Here is a 15385-nt window from a genome sequence, read left to right on the forward strand (position 1 = left end):
ACAACATGGACTACTTTAGCCAGTGGAATAACACTTTTATTTCACTGATAAGTTTGTTTTTTCAGTGTAGGATAAACTGTTAATGTTTCCATTGACACTGGGGCGTATTTTCTAATAATCGAAAAGGCCATAATGACATACTTGCTGTCAAGGGACAAAGTGTTTTTCGAAAATTGTAGAAATTCATGTGACTTTCAAAGATAACAACATCGTCGCGTCTTCATAATTTTCAAACATACACCGTGACATGTATATGCTAGTAACCTTTCACACAACCAAACATATAGCGTGACTCAGATATGGCTGTGGTCAAATTTACCATCTTTCACACAATCTAACCCCACGTCCAAAGAAATATAAATATTAATGTGTGTGTCCTCATGGATCCTTGATTCTCCTGCAAAATTAGAGGTCATCTATATCCCTGAACTCAACTTGAATTTAAAATGATATCAAATAAACTTCGAATTCAATTCAATCTTTTCCATCGACCTGAAGAACCTTTTGTATCCGGGGATCACATGAGGGTTAAATAAACTTTCTAACTGAATAAGTTGAAAACCCTGTAAACAACGCCATAAAAGAAACATGAGAACGACATTAAATTTTTTAACTGAATACATTGATTGTGTTATATGATAAGAGGGGTGGGTTGTGGTGTGGGAGCAGGGATGCGCACTCTTAATTCCCCAGCATTCTATACCACGTGCATGTGAAATAAGTATTATAATAGTATAGGGTCATGATAACCCTATATATTTACATTATATAAGATACAAGTAGTTTACCCAACATAAACCATTTCTTTCCGGCCCAGTCAGTCACAATCTTGACAAACAATCTATGCAGGATGCGCACTCTTAATTCCCCAGCATTCTATACCACGTACATGTGAAATAAGTATTATATGTACATCATATAAGATACAAGTAGTTTACCAAAATTAAACCATTTCTTTCCGGCCCAGTGAGTCACAATCTTGACAAACAATCTATGCAGGATGAACTCTCTTAGTTCACCAGCATTCTAAACCCAAATCCTGACAAACAATCTGCGTATTATTCAGATACCCTGTTTTAGAATTCACAAGGAAGTATATTATTTATCTGAAGGACAAAAGTACAGATAGTTATGAAAGCTCCCCCCCCCCTCCCCTTACATTGTATGATAAAGGGGGCTTGTTGATGATAAAAGTATAGATTGTTTTAATAATATAATACATTTACATGTAAATTACATAGATTCCTGATAAAACAAACACTTTATGTGTACAAGGGACATCACATTTATATCCCGTCCGTGCGACTAGACAATTTTCATTGTCATACCACACGATTGATGGAAATCAGGGGAAAATGTCTTGGATCAAACCTTTGGGTTATATTTTACAATTTACAGAAACGGTTATTATAGTTCTAAGTCAGTGAAGCAGGGAATATCCCCATCTTTAAAAGTTCCTTTACGTGTATACTTATGTATACAAGGGACATCAGATATGAGCGATAAGACTCCATTCAGCTAGTTCTGATTTAAATTGTAACCCATCTAACATTTTCTCTGGGTCCTCCGGTTTCCACCAACTGCTAAAGCAGACCAGTTATTGAAATAAACTAAACAATATGTTAGTCCCTTACCTAGTTTTGGCAAGTAGATGTTTTGTTGTTTTTTTACGCAACCCACCTAATCTACACCAACTGAATATATCGATTAGATCGATTTGTTTTAGTTATCGATAATAGATTTTGTGCAACATAGAGGTCATGACAAGGAGAAAGGTTGTAGTCGTTCGGTTGCAACGTAAGAGCCCAGTCCCGTTTACAAATTATTTTCGTGCATGTACACAAATCCCCTGATAGTTGGAATTATTTTCGTGCATGTACACAAATCCCCTGATAGTTGGAATTAGAATTGGTTTCTTCATAGCCCGGAGGAAGCATTAAAGTGGGACGTTAAACCCAATTTCATTTCATTTATTAATTGATGAAAATATCCTAATCTAGCAGAGCTTCGAGTTGTTTTAGGAGTTATGATATAAAGAAACATTTTTCTATTGGGGGGGGGGGGGGGGGCAGGGATGGCCGAATGGTTAGCACGTGCGCGCTGAATCATAAAGCCTGTCATTGAATCAACTGGCGTGGTTTCGAATCCCCAGTTGTACGTGACAAGGAATAGGGTCGCCTGGCCAACCTCGTAGGTTTTCTCCGGGTGCTCCAGTTTCCACCCGCTGCTAAAGACTCCTACGCGCAAGCGAATTATTGAAATAAAATTAAACCATATGTTAGTTCCGAAATGACCTAGTTTGTGTCGAGTGGACGTAAAACCCCCTCTCTCTCTCTCTCTCTCTATCTCTTTTGAGGTTTATTGAGTTATATAATATGAAGAAAGGTTTCTGTATTTTGGGGTAGACGACTTATATGATAAAAATTAACGTTTCTGTAACTTACCAACCTGAGTGTGTTTTGTCGTAGTTTCTGTAATTTTCCACCATGCGTGTGTTTTTGTCGTAGTTTATGTAATATGTTGGTAGGATTGGTATGGCATGCTAATAATGATGATGTAAATGTTGTGTTAATTAAGTGTATAAATGTGTTGGGCAGGTATATAACAGGTAAATACAGGTAGATATAGGTATCTAAAGTAAAACAGGTATTATTACACCTAGTGTTATATACTGATAGTACTATAATAGGGGAAAACTCACTACAGTACATTACTGATGGTATTATAGTAGGATCCCACTCACTACAGTACATCACTGATGGTACTACAGTAGGCTCACACTCACTACTGTACATCACTGATGGTACTACAGTAGGACCCCACTCACTACTGTACATCACCGATGGTATTATAGTAAGATACCACTCACTACTGTACATCACTGATGGTACTACAGTAGGATACCACTCACTACAGTACATCACTGATGGTACTACAGTAGGCTCACACTCACTACTGTACATCACTGATGGTACTACAGTAGGACCCCACTCACTACTGTACATCACCGATGGTATTATAGTAAGATACCACTCACTACTGTACATCACTGATGGTACTACAGTAGGATACCACTCACTACTGTACATCACCGATGTTACTACAGTAGGATACCACTCACTACTGTACATCACCGATGGTACTACAGTAGGATACCACTCAATACTGTACATCACTGATGTTACTACAGTAGGCTCACACTCACAACTGTACATCACTGATGGTACTACAGTAGAATACCACTCACTGTTGTATAATTATCCCGTTTGTTTTCTGTACGATAAATGATTACTTTGTTTCATTTGATTATTAATCATCAATCATTGTAAAAATATTAACCCTTGTGCGGATACAAGGGTTATTTTGGGACCCCACGACCATATCCTTAAATTTTGCGAGGAACTGGTTCATAATTGTCTAGCGAGAATTTTATACATAAATGGAAATGAGATGGGGTTTAACGTCCTACTGTTTTGCTCCGAACTGTGTGCTATGCGGGAAATTTTCCCCGGACAACGGCACTACTGCCTACTCTTATATCGAATTCCAACTGTCAAGGGATCTTTTACATGCACGCCAATGCGTACATGGCACCTCGGTTTTTCGTCTCATCCGAATGACTAGACAGCTGTCCTTGTCAGACCCTCCGTCCTGCATCACTGACAAGGGTGGACTTTCTCGGCCATTGCAAGGATCGAACACCCGACCTCCAGGCTAGCGAGCCAGCGTCTTACCCACATAGCCACCGTGACCCCCCGAATTGTATACATTGTCAGCTAATTAATGTCGAGTATAATTCTGATCATAGAATGGACGTACAAGAAACTACGAGTATTACATTATCGGACACAAGGGGTCTTTTGGACCCCCCCTTCCCCCTTCCTTTCAACATTTTGCTGGTTACAAGTATCTAATCTGTTCTGAGCTGGGTACTAGCTTTGCATTTTGAATCTTTCTTACTGATGATATTGTTTGGTCATTCTAGTAATCTAGATCTGTAAGCAAATCTAGAACCAAAACCCGGCAGCGCAGCCCATGTAACAGATAGCGTTGTCAGGAAACGACTATACGCTCTTGAACTACTTTGTGGATGTTGGTTTTCAGGGGCAAAACTACGGATGTCAACAGGACCACAGAAAGATTGAAAAAAAAGAACTCTAACCTGTAGAGTGTTTATAGGATTTTAGGGGACATGACCTGGGGCAGCTATGAAACTTAACAGGTGCCCCCTGGAACTAGCTAAACAACCACAGCTAGTTTGAAAAATAACTTTTCAAAAAGTTTTATCTGTCAAATGTTTACCAGAATTGTGGACGAACGGGGGGATTTACAGAAGGATAGGGGTGACTACAATACACCCCCATATTCAATAAGGGCATAAGAAGATTCTCCACGTACCATGTTAATACCTCATTCCCCAGAAAGCCAGGATTAAAGATAATTTTATCTAACGACATTTCTCTGTGTTTTATTATTCATAGCCAACAGCCAAACAGCCAATTGGAACTCACCCTGTCCGATTTATGACTAACAACAATTTAAATAGATACGAATTCCGATTTCAAGGAGATATAAAGGCAAACTTCCATATATGATAATTTGTACATAATTACAGCGAACACATGACTAATCTTTATACATTTCAATAAAGACCCGTCACTTAAAACGAGTAACACGTGATTACAGTATGGTTCTTGTACACAACAACACGATAAGAAAAGAAAATATTGATGGTATGCAAGGTCAAACGATCCACACAACTGCTAATAATTCTAGAAAATTCCCAATAACTTAAACACAAATCCGGTTTATCGTGCACAATGCAGGATATACATGGTCTTTCAAGAATAACTGATATCACCTCTCATTTGATGAGTTGGCAGGGTTAATAAAATTTGATGAGTTGGCAGGGTTAATAAAATTTGATGAGTTGGCAGGGTTAATAAAATTTGATGAGTTGGCAGGGTTAATATACACATTTAAATCGGCTTTCTTTCAATTATGTCATTTATAGTTTCGTTTATCTCATTACCAATGGATTAAGACTTGTTGTTGTTGTTGTTTACATTTCACTTGGTTGACTACGGGCATCTGTAGATGGACCATACAAATCAAATAACTAATAACGTGTCGGGTAGTAACCTACATAATAGGTTTCAATTTCTACGTGGTTTCCCCTTGTCAGTGGTGCAGAACGGAGGGCCTGACAAGAACAGCTGTCTAGTCCTTCGGATGAGACGAACAACCGAGGTCCCGTGTATACATTGGAATGCACGTAAAAGATTCCTTGGCAGTTGGAATTCGATATAAGAGTAGGCGATAGTGCCGCTGCCCGGGCAAAATTTCCCTCGTCGCACACTGTATGGCGTATGTCCGTCTTCATTAGCCCAGTACAGGAGCAGAACAGTAGGACGTTAAACCCCATTTCATTTCATTTCATTTCAATTTCTATAAGTTAGCTACACGATATAAATGGTGAAGATATTTATAGTAGCATTAGTCATTATTTACCAATCATACAGTTTAAACCACGCCTTATTTTTGATTATTAAATGAAAGTTTGGGCATATTTGTAGATGTGACAGTAACACGCATATAAATAACGGTAAACCACGAAGTGAGCGTCAGAAACAATCCAGACAGCCGACGTTAAACATCTACCAATCTAGATTTGAGGTTTTCTTCAACAAGAACAATTAAACACAGTCAGGTAGATATGATATTATTCTATATATTTATTATATTTTTGTATATAGTAGGTAATATTTCATAATAACTGTTAATATTTTATATCTTCATAATAAATCTATAACTCTGTTAATATTTAATATTTTTATAAAGTAGGAAATATTTCATAATAAGTCTATTAATATTTGATATTTTTATGTAGTAGAAACTCTTTAATAACTCTATTAATATTTCATATTTTTATATAGTAGAAACTCCCTGGATATTAAATTTCTATTAACTCTATTAATATTTGATATTTTTATATAGTAGAAACTCCTTGGATATTAAATTTCTAATAACTATATTAATATATAATATTTTTAAAATAATTCTTTTAATAATTGATATATTGATACAGTAGGAACTCTATAAGATAACTCCATTAATAATTGATATGTTTATATAGTATATTAGAAACTCTATAAATATTAAATAATAGCTCTTTTATAATATCGCTTAAAATAACTCCATTTATATTATATCATTATATAATATGAACTTCCTTTATAATAAAGTCTAAGAGACTATAAATAGCCATTGCACGTGCAATTCTCTACACATCTATCAATATTACAGCCGTAAAAAATCTATTGTTGACGATTTTGAATAGCAGTAAAATCTAGCTTTTTGGTTATTACAGCAGCTTTGGAAATTGCGTTCATTTTACTTTTTAAATTGCGTTATCATTAACTGTACAAATAATATCTCTAAAACACTTTCGTTAGGCAAGAACATGATACTAGCAGTTTTCAACATGGGCGTGTCCAGGAATTTGAGCAGATGGGTGTAGTGGGGGGGGGGGCGTCAAGGTTATCATGAGGTTTAAGGAAGCTCTGAGACAATATTAAACATTTTGTGTATTAGACCATAGAACATGATACTAGCAGTTTTCAACATGGGCGTGTCCAGGAATTTGAGCTGATGGGTGTAGTGGGGGGGGGGGCGTCAAGGTTATCATGAGATTTAAGGAAGCTCTGAGACAATATTAAACATTTTGTGTATTAGACCATAGTTAAATAAAATAGAAATATTCAACATTTTGTATATAGTCCACATACTATAAGGCTTAACTTCAAGTAAACCTTTGAATACAAACCTAGGTCTCCATCCTCCTAATGCCAGAACATACAAGTCAGTGAACGAATTGAAATCTAATTTTAATTACATTTTCTTGTTTTTAAGATAAAAGACCAGGTGAAGTAAGATACCTATCTAGCCCAGTAAAGAAATAGTAAAAATCTGTTATCAAGATGGCAATGTATCAAGGTAAGTGGAATCATATGATTTTAATACTCTATCTACTTTACTCTCAGATTCCTTATAATGCCCCTCAGTGGACCAAAAGTCTTATGTCATAACCCTTGTTCTTTAATTGTCCAAATTTCGAGTACGTCCCCTGAATCACTTGTTGGATTTAAACCAAATTGGTACTTATGTTTATTGGGTGATTGTTTTAAATCAAATTGGTCAGCCCAATTAATTTGAAACATGACTTACACACAAACTTAATATTTATTTGATCCACAGCTAGTTTCATAATAGATTGTTTACTTATGGTGTATTAATCCCTATCAATTTACCCCCACCCCCACCCCCCACCCCCGTTGGTTTGGACTTGATTTCTTCCTTTATGGATTGTCTCCCTTGCCACTGTTTACAAAGACAAAATACACAAGCATATTTGAGATTATCGAGAACAGAATAAAGCTGTGTAATAAATTATTTCAGTAAAACAAAAAGGTCAGATGCCAGAAGACGACTATGTGAGAGTGCAAGCCAATTACTGCTACCTGGTGGATCATATCAAACAACCAGTAAAACTTGGTAATAAATTATTTGAAAAAAACGTATTCGACGCAGATGAAAGGGACGAAATAAATAAAATTTACAATACCGTTGAAAAAGGTCGCTGGGAAGCTGCTAACAAGCTAGTGACGTATGTCTTAAACTGTGGCGATGCCTATGGTAAATTCATCCAATGTTTACGAGAACTAGGTTACAAGAAAATCGTAAATGTATTAGAAAACACCACGAATGGTAAGTTTATTTCTATTTTAAACAAGAACAACACACCATATATATATAAACATTGACAACTTATAAAAACATAAAAATACAAACGTACGGTTCTTTTCGTATTTGTTTAAATGAATCTGATTTTTGCGAGAAATCATAGAACATCATAGAAAATATAAATGATGGATCTACAATAGGATTTCTTATTTTTACTAAATTAGGCCCTTTGCGCCCTTTCTAACATGGCAATATACTGTATGTGATTATAGCAAAATAAGAAAGATTGATACTATGAACGATACAATAATTATCTTACTATAACTGGATTATCTCCCTTATTATTGTTGGCGCTATTTACATGCAAACTTATGACGTCAATTGGCAGACGATCACCTTTGTGTAAAGTCATTTAGCAGACGACGGCCGTCAAGACTGGTTGCTTATGTTCGATGGCTTCGCCTTCCATGTATTTTAATTCAGTACTATTTCTGGCTCAATATGCTGACATTGAGATTTTATGTAGCACATGGCCGATCATGACTGACACCAGTGTGTTACAACGTTCCGGAAATATTCCCACTTTTTTCTTCGATTTTTTTATTCTTTGATTTCATTTCGACTGAAGCCTATATAATCACTATAGCCAGTATAGGCCCTGTTCTGTAGGCCTACGGCGTAGTGGACGCTTATAGCTAGCACCCGGATCCATTCAGATTTTTTTTATTTGAGATGTCTATGTATATTGGAGCCACGGTGGCTCAGTGAGTAAGACATTGGCTCGTAAACCTGGAGGTCCCATGTTTGATCCCTTTCCGGCATGATACAGTGATGTATCGACGGAGGGCATGGGCCTTGACCCCCTGGTAAGGTGAAGTCGTTTGGATGGAACGAAAAATCGAGGCCGCCAGTACACATTGGCCTGAAGATAAAAGATCTCCTAGCAGTTGGAATTCGATATAAGTGTAGGTCGTAACTCCGCTGTCCTGGGAACATTTCCCGCATAGCGCAATGTATGGCGTATGTCCATCTCCATTAGCCCGGTCGGAACAGAGCAGTAGGACGTTAAACCCCATTTCATTTCATTTGTCTATGTATATTGTGCCCTGTCCGTGGGTTTGTCTTGTGTAATTGTGTATTATATTATATCATACTGGTAATAGTATTGAAATGGAAATAATTTTATCATACAGGTAAAAATAAAACCAATCTGATGACAGAACAAGACACGACAAGACATCAGCTAGAAGACTTACATAAAGATCGCGACCTTGCAAAACAGGAATTAGAGAACCTGAAGAAACAGATGGAAACACAAGATGGGGATTCCAAACAGATGTTGAAGAAAATCGAAAAACTTGAAACATACAAAAAACAAACTGAAGAGAAAGAAGCTCTGACAAAGAAGAGAATTGATGAGTTGGAGACATGTATTAAAACTCTTACCTTAAATGAGGAAGGTAGGTTGATATTATTACGTCATACACACATCGTCACAAATTATTACGTCATATACCCATCGTCATTGAAGTCAGAAGACGTATAATAAACTTTATAGTTATTTTAGTTAGATGAAAAATATTAAATATGATTTATATATTACAGATACCATTCAACCACAATTATTACCTGGTACTTTGTCTGGTAATACAAGTGATACCTCAGATAAGAAAGGTAAGTTATTCTAATATATAATATAATATCCAACGGCTGACTTACCTGAAGGGGATCACGTGGCTAAGTGGGTAAGACGATGGCTCGCTAGCCTGGAGGTCGGGTGTTCGAACCCTGCATTGGCGGAGAAAGTTCATCCAGATTTTCCGGCGTGGTTCCCCCTTGTCAGTGATGCAGGACGGAGGGCCTGACAGGGACAGCTGTTTAGTCCTTCGGATGAAACGAAAAACCGAGGTCCCGTGTATACATTGGAATGCACGTAAAAGATCCCTTGGCAGTTGGAATTCGATATAAGAGTAGGCGATAGTGCCGCTGCCCGGGCAAAATTTCCCTCATAGCACACTGTATGACGTATGCCCTTCTACATTATCCCGATCGGAGCAGAACAGTAGGACGTTAAACCCCATTTCATTTCATTTCTGACTTACCTGAAACAATATTAAATATGACTTGATAAACTGTAAATATAGTATAACATGTTATATATTACAGATACACGTCAACAACAACAACAACAATTATTTGATGCCTGTCTACATGGTACTTTGCATGATATAAAAAACATGGTGAACATAGATGTTAACGTCAGAGACAAGTTGGACCAGACACCGTTATTTAAATGTTGTAGATCAAGTGTAAGTCCTGTAGATAAAATAAAATATCTAGTCAGTCATCAGGCTGATATTAACGCTAGAGACAGTCATAATAATACCATCTTACACAGGGCATGTTGGCGTGGTACTTTATCTACAGTACAATATCTTGTTGATGATTTACACATGAATGTTAATACAACAGGTAAATACAACCGGACACCGTTATTTTACTGTTGTTCATCACGTGTAAGTCCTGTAGATAAAATAAAATATCTAGTCAGTCATGAGGCTGATATTAACGCTAGAGACAGTTATAATAATACCATCTTACACTGGGCATGTAGGTTTGGTACTTTATCTACAGTACAATATCTTGTTGATGATTTACACATGGATGTTAATACAACAGGTTATAACAACCGTACACCGTTATTTGACTGTTGTGGATCAAGTGTAAGTACTGTAGATAAAATAAAATATCTAGTCAGTCATCAGGCTGATATTAACGTTAGAGACAGTGGTAATGATACCATCTTACACAGGGCATGTTGGTTTGGTACTTTATCTACAGTACAATATCTTGTTGATGATTTACACATGAATGTTAATACAACAGGTTATAAAAACCAGACACCGTTATTTTACTGTTGTAGATCAAGTGTAAGTACTGTAGATAAAATAAAATATCTAGTCAGTCATGAGGCTGATATTAACGTTAGAGACAGTGGTAATGATACCATCTTACACGAGGCATGTTGGTGGGGTACTTTATCTACAGTACAATATCTAGTTGATTGTTTACATCTAGATCTACATGTCAAGAATAAAGATGGTGAAACAGTTCTAGATTATTGTAGGTGGTCAGACATTGAGCAAGATGAAAAAATAAAATATATTAAAGCTAAATCAACTAAACCTATACTATCCCGTCTCAAGTCTTTCTTTAGACGTTAAATATATCACAGATCAAATGAAATTAAAATAAAATAAACAAGTTATAATAATTCATGTAAACTAGTCAACATAATGTTATTGTCTCTAGTCATACAATTTACAGTTTTATTGTCGCTTGTCAACAGTTAAAACTACTGATGACGTATTATACTGTCTGTAGTCAACAGTTAAAACTACTGATGACGTATTACACTGTCTCTTGTCAACAGTTAAAACTACTGATGACGTATTACACTGTCTCTAGTCAACTACTGATGACGTATTATACTGTCTGTAGTCAACAGTTAAAACTACTGATGACGTATTAAATTGTCTCTAGTCAACAGTTAAAACTACTGATGACGTATTATACTGTCTGTAGTCAACAGTTAAAACTACTGATGACGTATTTGTATTTTATCTACAGGACTAATACTGTGTATATATTTATTGTTTATTTTATTGTTTAATTTATTTAAAATGTCTTAAAAATTTTATTGTATATATTTATTTTCAATGAATAATACTGTTTACAAAAACTCGTGTTTATTTTTATACGTTCAATCGTGTCTTTGCGCTTGTGTCTATGTTTGGCCCACAGACTTCAATTCTTTGGTGCATGCCCAAGCCTCAGGGACAGAGCCATGCCCAATGTCCTTTATTTTGGTGCATGTCCAACCCCCAGGGGTGGTGAAATGAAATGAAATGGGGTTTAACGCCCTATAGGTCTGCCCCGACTGGTCTAATGAAGACGGACATTCACAATACAATGTGCTATGACCAGTGCCGGACTGGGCCCGACTGTCCACCTGTCCGTGACAGGTGGGCCTAAGCTCATTTAAAAAACGTGGGCCTAAGCCTATAAAGAAAAAAGAGAAAGAAAGGAGAGGGGGGGGAGAAAAGAAATCTGTTATCTAATTGTATCAGGAAATCAAAAATTTGCCATTTTCTGCTTTGGTGTGAAATGCTTGAAAAATGGGTTTGTGGCTGTCAATTTTCAAAATTTTGCTGGGGGGACCCCCCCCCCCCAACAAAACCCTCGGACGTTCGTGCGACTTCGGCGCTTACTTAGGTGGGCCTTGGTGAATGACCTGACAGGTGGGCCTTTGATCCGGCACTGGCTATGACTGATATTTTGCCAGAACAGCGGCGCTACGACCTACTCTTATTTCGAATTCCAACTGCCAAGGGATCTTTTACGTGCACGCCAATGTGTATAAGGGACCTCGGTTTTTCGTCAAATCCGAAGGACTAGGCAAATTTTCTCGGGCAACACCGGGAGCCAACCCGTGACCTCTCGGCTAGCGAGCCAGCGTCTTACTCACTAATCCACCGTGCCCCCCCCCCCCCCCCGAAAAAAGGGGCGGTGCCACACCCACTTTTTTTTGTAAACATTTTATCTGTAAATTGTCTACTGGTCGCACTTATTAACAGATTTTGTTTAAATTCGGCGTGACCAATCATTTCAATAACAGCTTTTCACTTATTTATATTTATCCGTGTCTCATGCCCCCCTCCACCCCCACGCCCAAGAAAGGCAGAGCCATCCCCAATTTTGGTGTTTACCGTCTACAGGCCGCAATTCTGAATTTGTCATCTGATTGCCCCGATCCCCAGAAGCGGGGTCACTCCTTTTTTATTTCTGCTAATATTTTCTCTGTAAATTTGGTAAAACAAACCTTCTTTGTCTCTTGTTATATTGAGAACTAGATGAAGTCCATTTATACCCAGCCTTCTCAGCAAATCCTGAGATTTCCTACCATTTTATTAATCTCTTTCACCCACCAAAATTGATTGCCAAGGCAGCGGCTTTATATGTGAAATTTGGTGGTAACTACTTGTAGGTGAAACTCTGTTGATATACATGTACTACTGTTTGTATGAATATATTTTCACCGTACAGTTATCAAGATTTGTGAGACTTAATTGATCAATCCTGAATGAATTGTTGTTCCTTCCTCATTTCCAAACAATATTTAGCGCGTGTGCGTTCTATCATAAGGTCTGTAATCGAGTCAACTGGCTTGGTTTCGATTCCCCAGTTGTATGTGGCAAGGAGAAGGGTCGCTTGTCCAACATCGTGGGTTTTCTCCGGGTCCTCCGGTTTCCTTCCACTGCTAAATACCCCTACGTGCAAGCGAATTATTGAGATAAAATTAAACCGTGTGTCAGTCCGAAATGACCTAGTTTGTGTCGAGTGGACGTTAGACCCCATTGTTCTCTGTCCCCCCCCCCTCTCTCTCTCTCTCTCTCCAATATATTTGGAAACTTGAATCTTTGTGAAATTCAAGCATAATACATGTCTCTAAAAGATTGGGAAACTGCGGTGGCTCAGTGGGTAAGGCACTGACTCGCTAATCAGGGAGTACATGATTCGATCCCGGTGTTAACCAAGAAAGTTCTCATGTATTTTCCAGCGTCGCAAGATGGAGGGTATGGTAAGGACAGGGTCTAGTCTTTCGGATCGGGTGGGACGAACAACCGAGGTCCCTGTATACGTAGGCGTGTACGTAAAAGAACCCTTGACAGTTGGAATTTGGAAGAAGAGCCGATCGCCAAATTTGGTCGAGAAAGTTCTCAGAGATTTTCCAGTGTTGTTTCCCTTTATTAGTGATGCAGGACGGGGGGCATGGCAAGGGTGGCGTCTAATATACCGGATAGTATGAACAACCGAGGTACAGTGTACACGTTGACGTGCACGTAAAAGACCCCTTGACAATTAGAATTATAAAGAGTAGTACGCCATAGGCAGCTGTCCTGGCAAATTTTCCAGCTTTGTTTCCCCCTTGTTAGTGTCTCAGCGCCACATTTAGGGCAACATTCCTTCATATCGCACTCTATCACCTATGTCCGTCTTTAATAGCATCTTGGGGGCAGCAAAGTAGGACGTTAAACCCCGTTTAATTTTATTTTATTTCTCTAAAATATCTCTCATCTAACTTTACGAATAGAATCAATTCTTTGTATCTGTGATAGTTTACCCTACGTACAGGGGCGTACATAACGATTTTTTGTGTGGAGGGGGGGTAGCCAAAATGCGACCGACTGATGCACATGCCCCTAGTACGATTGACGCAGTCAGGAGTCGAGCCCCACAGGTGCGAGTTTTCTAGCTAGGGGCCATGACCAGTAGCGGATATAGAAGCTGTGAATAGGGGGTGGGGGTGGGGGTGGTTCCAAATCTAAGGCGCCATCCATAATCACACCCCACAAAGAATGTCAAGAAAATACTGGCTATAACATTCAGCGTCCCGGTAGAACATAGATAGTATTGTATAATTATATAGTTGTTCGCCGATCGTGGTCTATACTAGCCGGGCAGTTCACTATAACCGTGATTATGATAGTGCTGAAACAGTATAAGACAATCGAGGAGTGGGAGAATGATGTTATAATAGAATAGAGCGCAGCAGTGAGTCACGTGCAAGCTGGAAATCGAAACCACTCCACTTGACCCAACGACAGACTTTACGCGCCCCCCCCCCCTTCCCAACACACAACAATAAATATCAAATATATACATGTGATTGTAATAATAAATACTGATTGTTTATTTGTTTGTCAATTTCTATAATAGGAAATTATATTTGACTTAATAATAAACCAATTGTCTTTTGTCTGTATTTATTTCTAGTATTTTATAATCTGTTCATTAAATGCCAGGTACAAGAGGTGAGGTGGGGAGTTGTTAGGTTATAATGGGAGGTAACTCTTACCAAAGAAACATAGATCGACTTCAACACACTAATGATCACAGGCTAGTATTGACATCAATATTAAATCCATGCCATATTTATTTAACATATCGATGATTTTAATCTTTATAACAACAAACAGACCAACATGTGTCAATCATCTGATAAAAATATTGAAAGGTGTCAATCTGGAAGGTTGTTTAGATAATGTTAAACAATGGATGTCATGTAACATGCTAAATGTCAACGATGAAGTCGTGGGTCCTACTCACAGGCGGTGTAAATTATTGCAGAAGATGCTTGCGCATCATTAGCTTGGTCCTTTGTCCTGTCAAGAATCGACCATGTAATTCGTTACTAACTGGTATTACTGACGAAGAAGTTTCAAAGCTCCAAAGATTGCAAAAACGAGAGGAGTTCACTAGTCCGGGGGTTCACTAGTCCGCCACTACAAGAAATACTATAAATATGGGTATCAATAAACCTAACCCTAACCCAACCCGCGGCCTAGTGAGCATTCCCCGCAAAAACCATGCTGCTTACGTTGTCACTAAAACTAGTCTTAAACAAATTACATTGGCTCCATGTTCCAGAAAGGATGAACTTTAAAATATAATCTTAAACTTATCGATCTATTAACAAATCTGCTCCAGGTTATCTTCAAATTCTAGTATTATTGTATCATTACCTATCAGAAGGTAAATTGTTATTGGATGTACCTACCTGTAGGTACCTAAACGCACA

The 15385-nt window shown here is 37.9% G+C and overlaps 2 protein-coding genes across 2 annotated transcripts in view; both read left to right on the forward strand.

Moving 5' to 3' along the window:
* Positions 1 to 9289, forward strand: part of LOC126823518 (rho-associated protein kinase 1) — a 171808-nt gene extending 162519 nt beyond the window's left edge. The window contains exon 8 of the mRNA XM_056101670.1: positions 8937 to 9289. Coding sequence (XP_055957645.1) covers positions 8937 to 9289 — 353 coding nt within the window. The remainder of the gene's footprint in view (positions 1 to 8936) is intronic.
* LOC126823536 (putative ankyrin repeat protein RF_0381) overlaps positions 5670 to 15385 on the forward strand; it is a 39461-nt gene continuing 29745 nt past the window's right edge. The window contains exon 1 of the mRNA XM_056102068.1: positions 5670 to 5710. The gene's annotated coding sequence lies outside the window, so the exon portion shown is untranslated. The remainder of the gene's footprint in view (positions 5711 to 15385) is intronic.

Source organism: Patella vulgata, chromosome 6 (assembly GCF_932274485.2).
Source record: "Patella vulgata chromosome 6, xgPatVulg1.2, whole genome shotgun sequence".
NCBI lineage: Eukaryota > Metazoa > Mollusca > Gastropoda > Patellidae > Patella > Patella vulgata.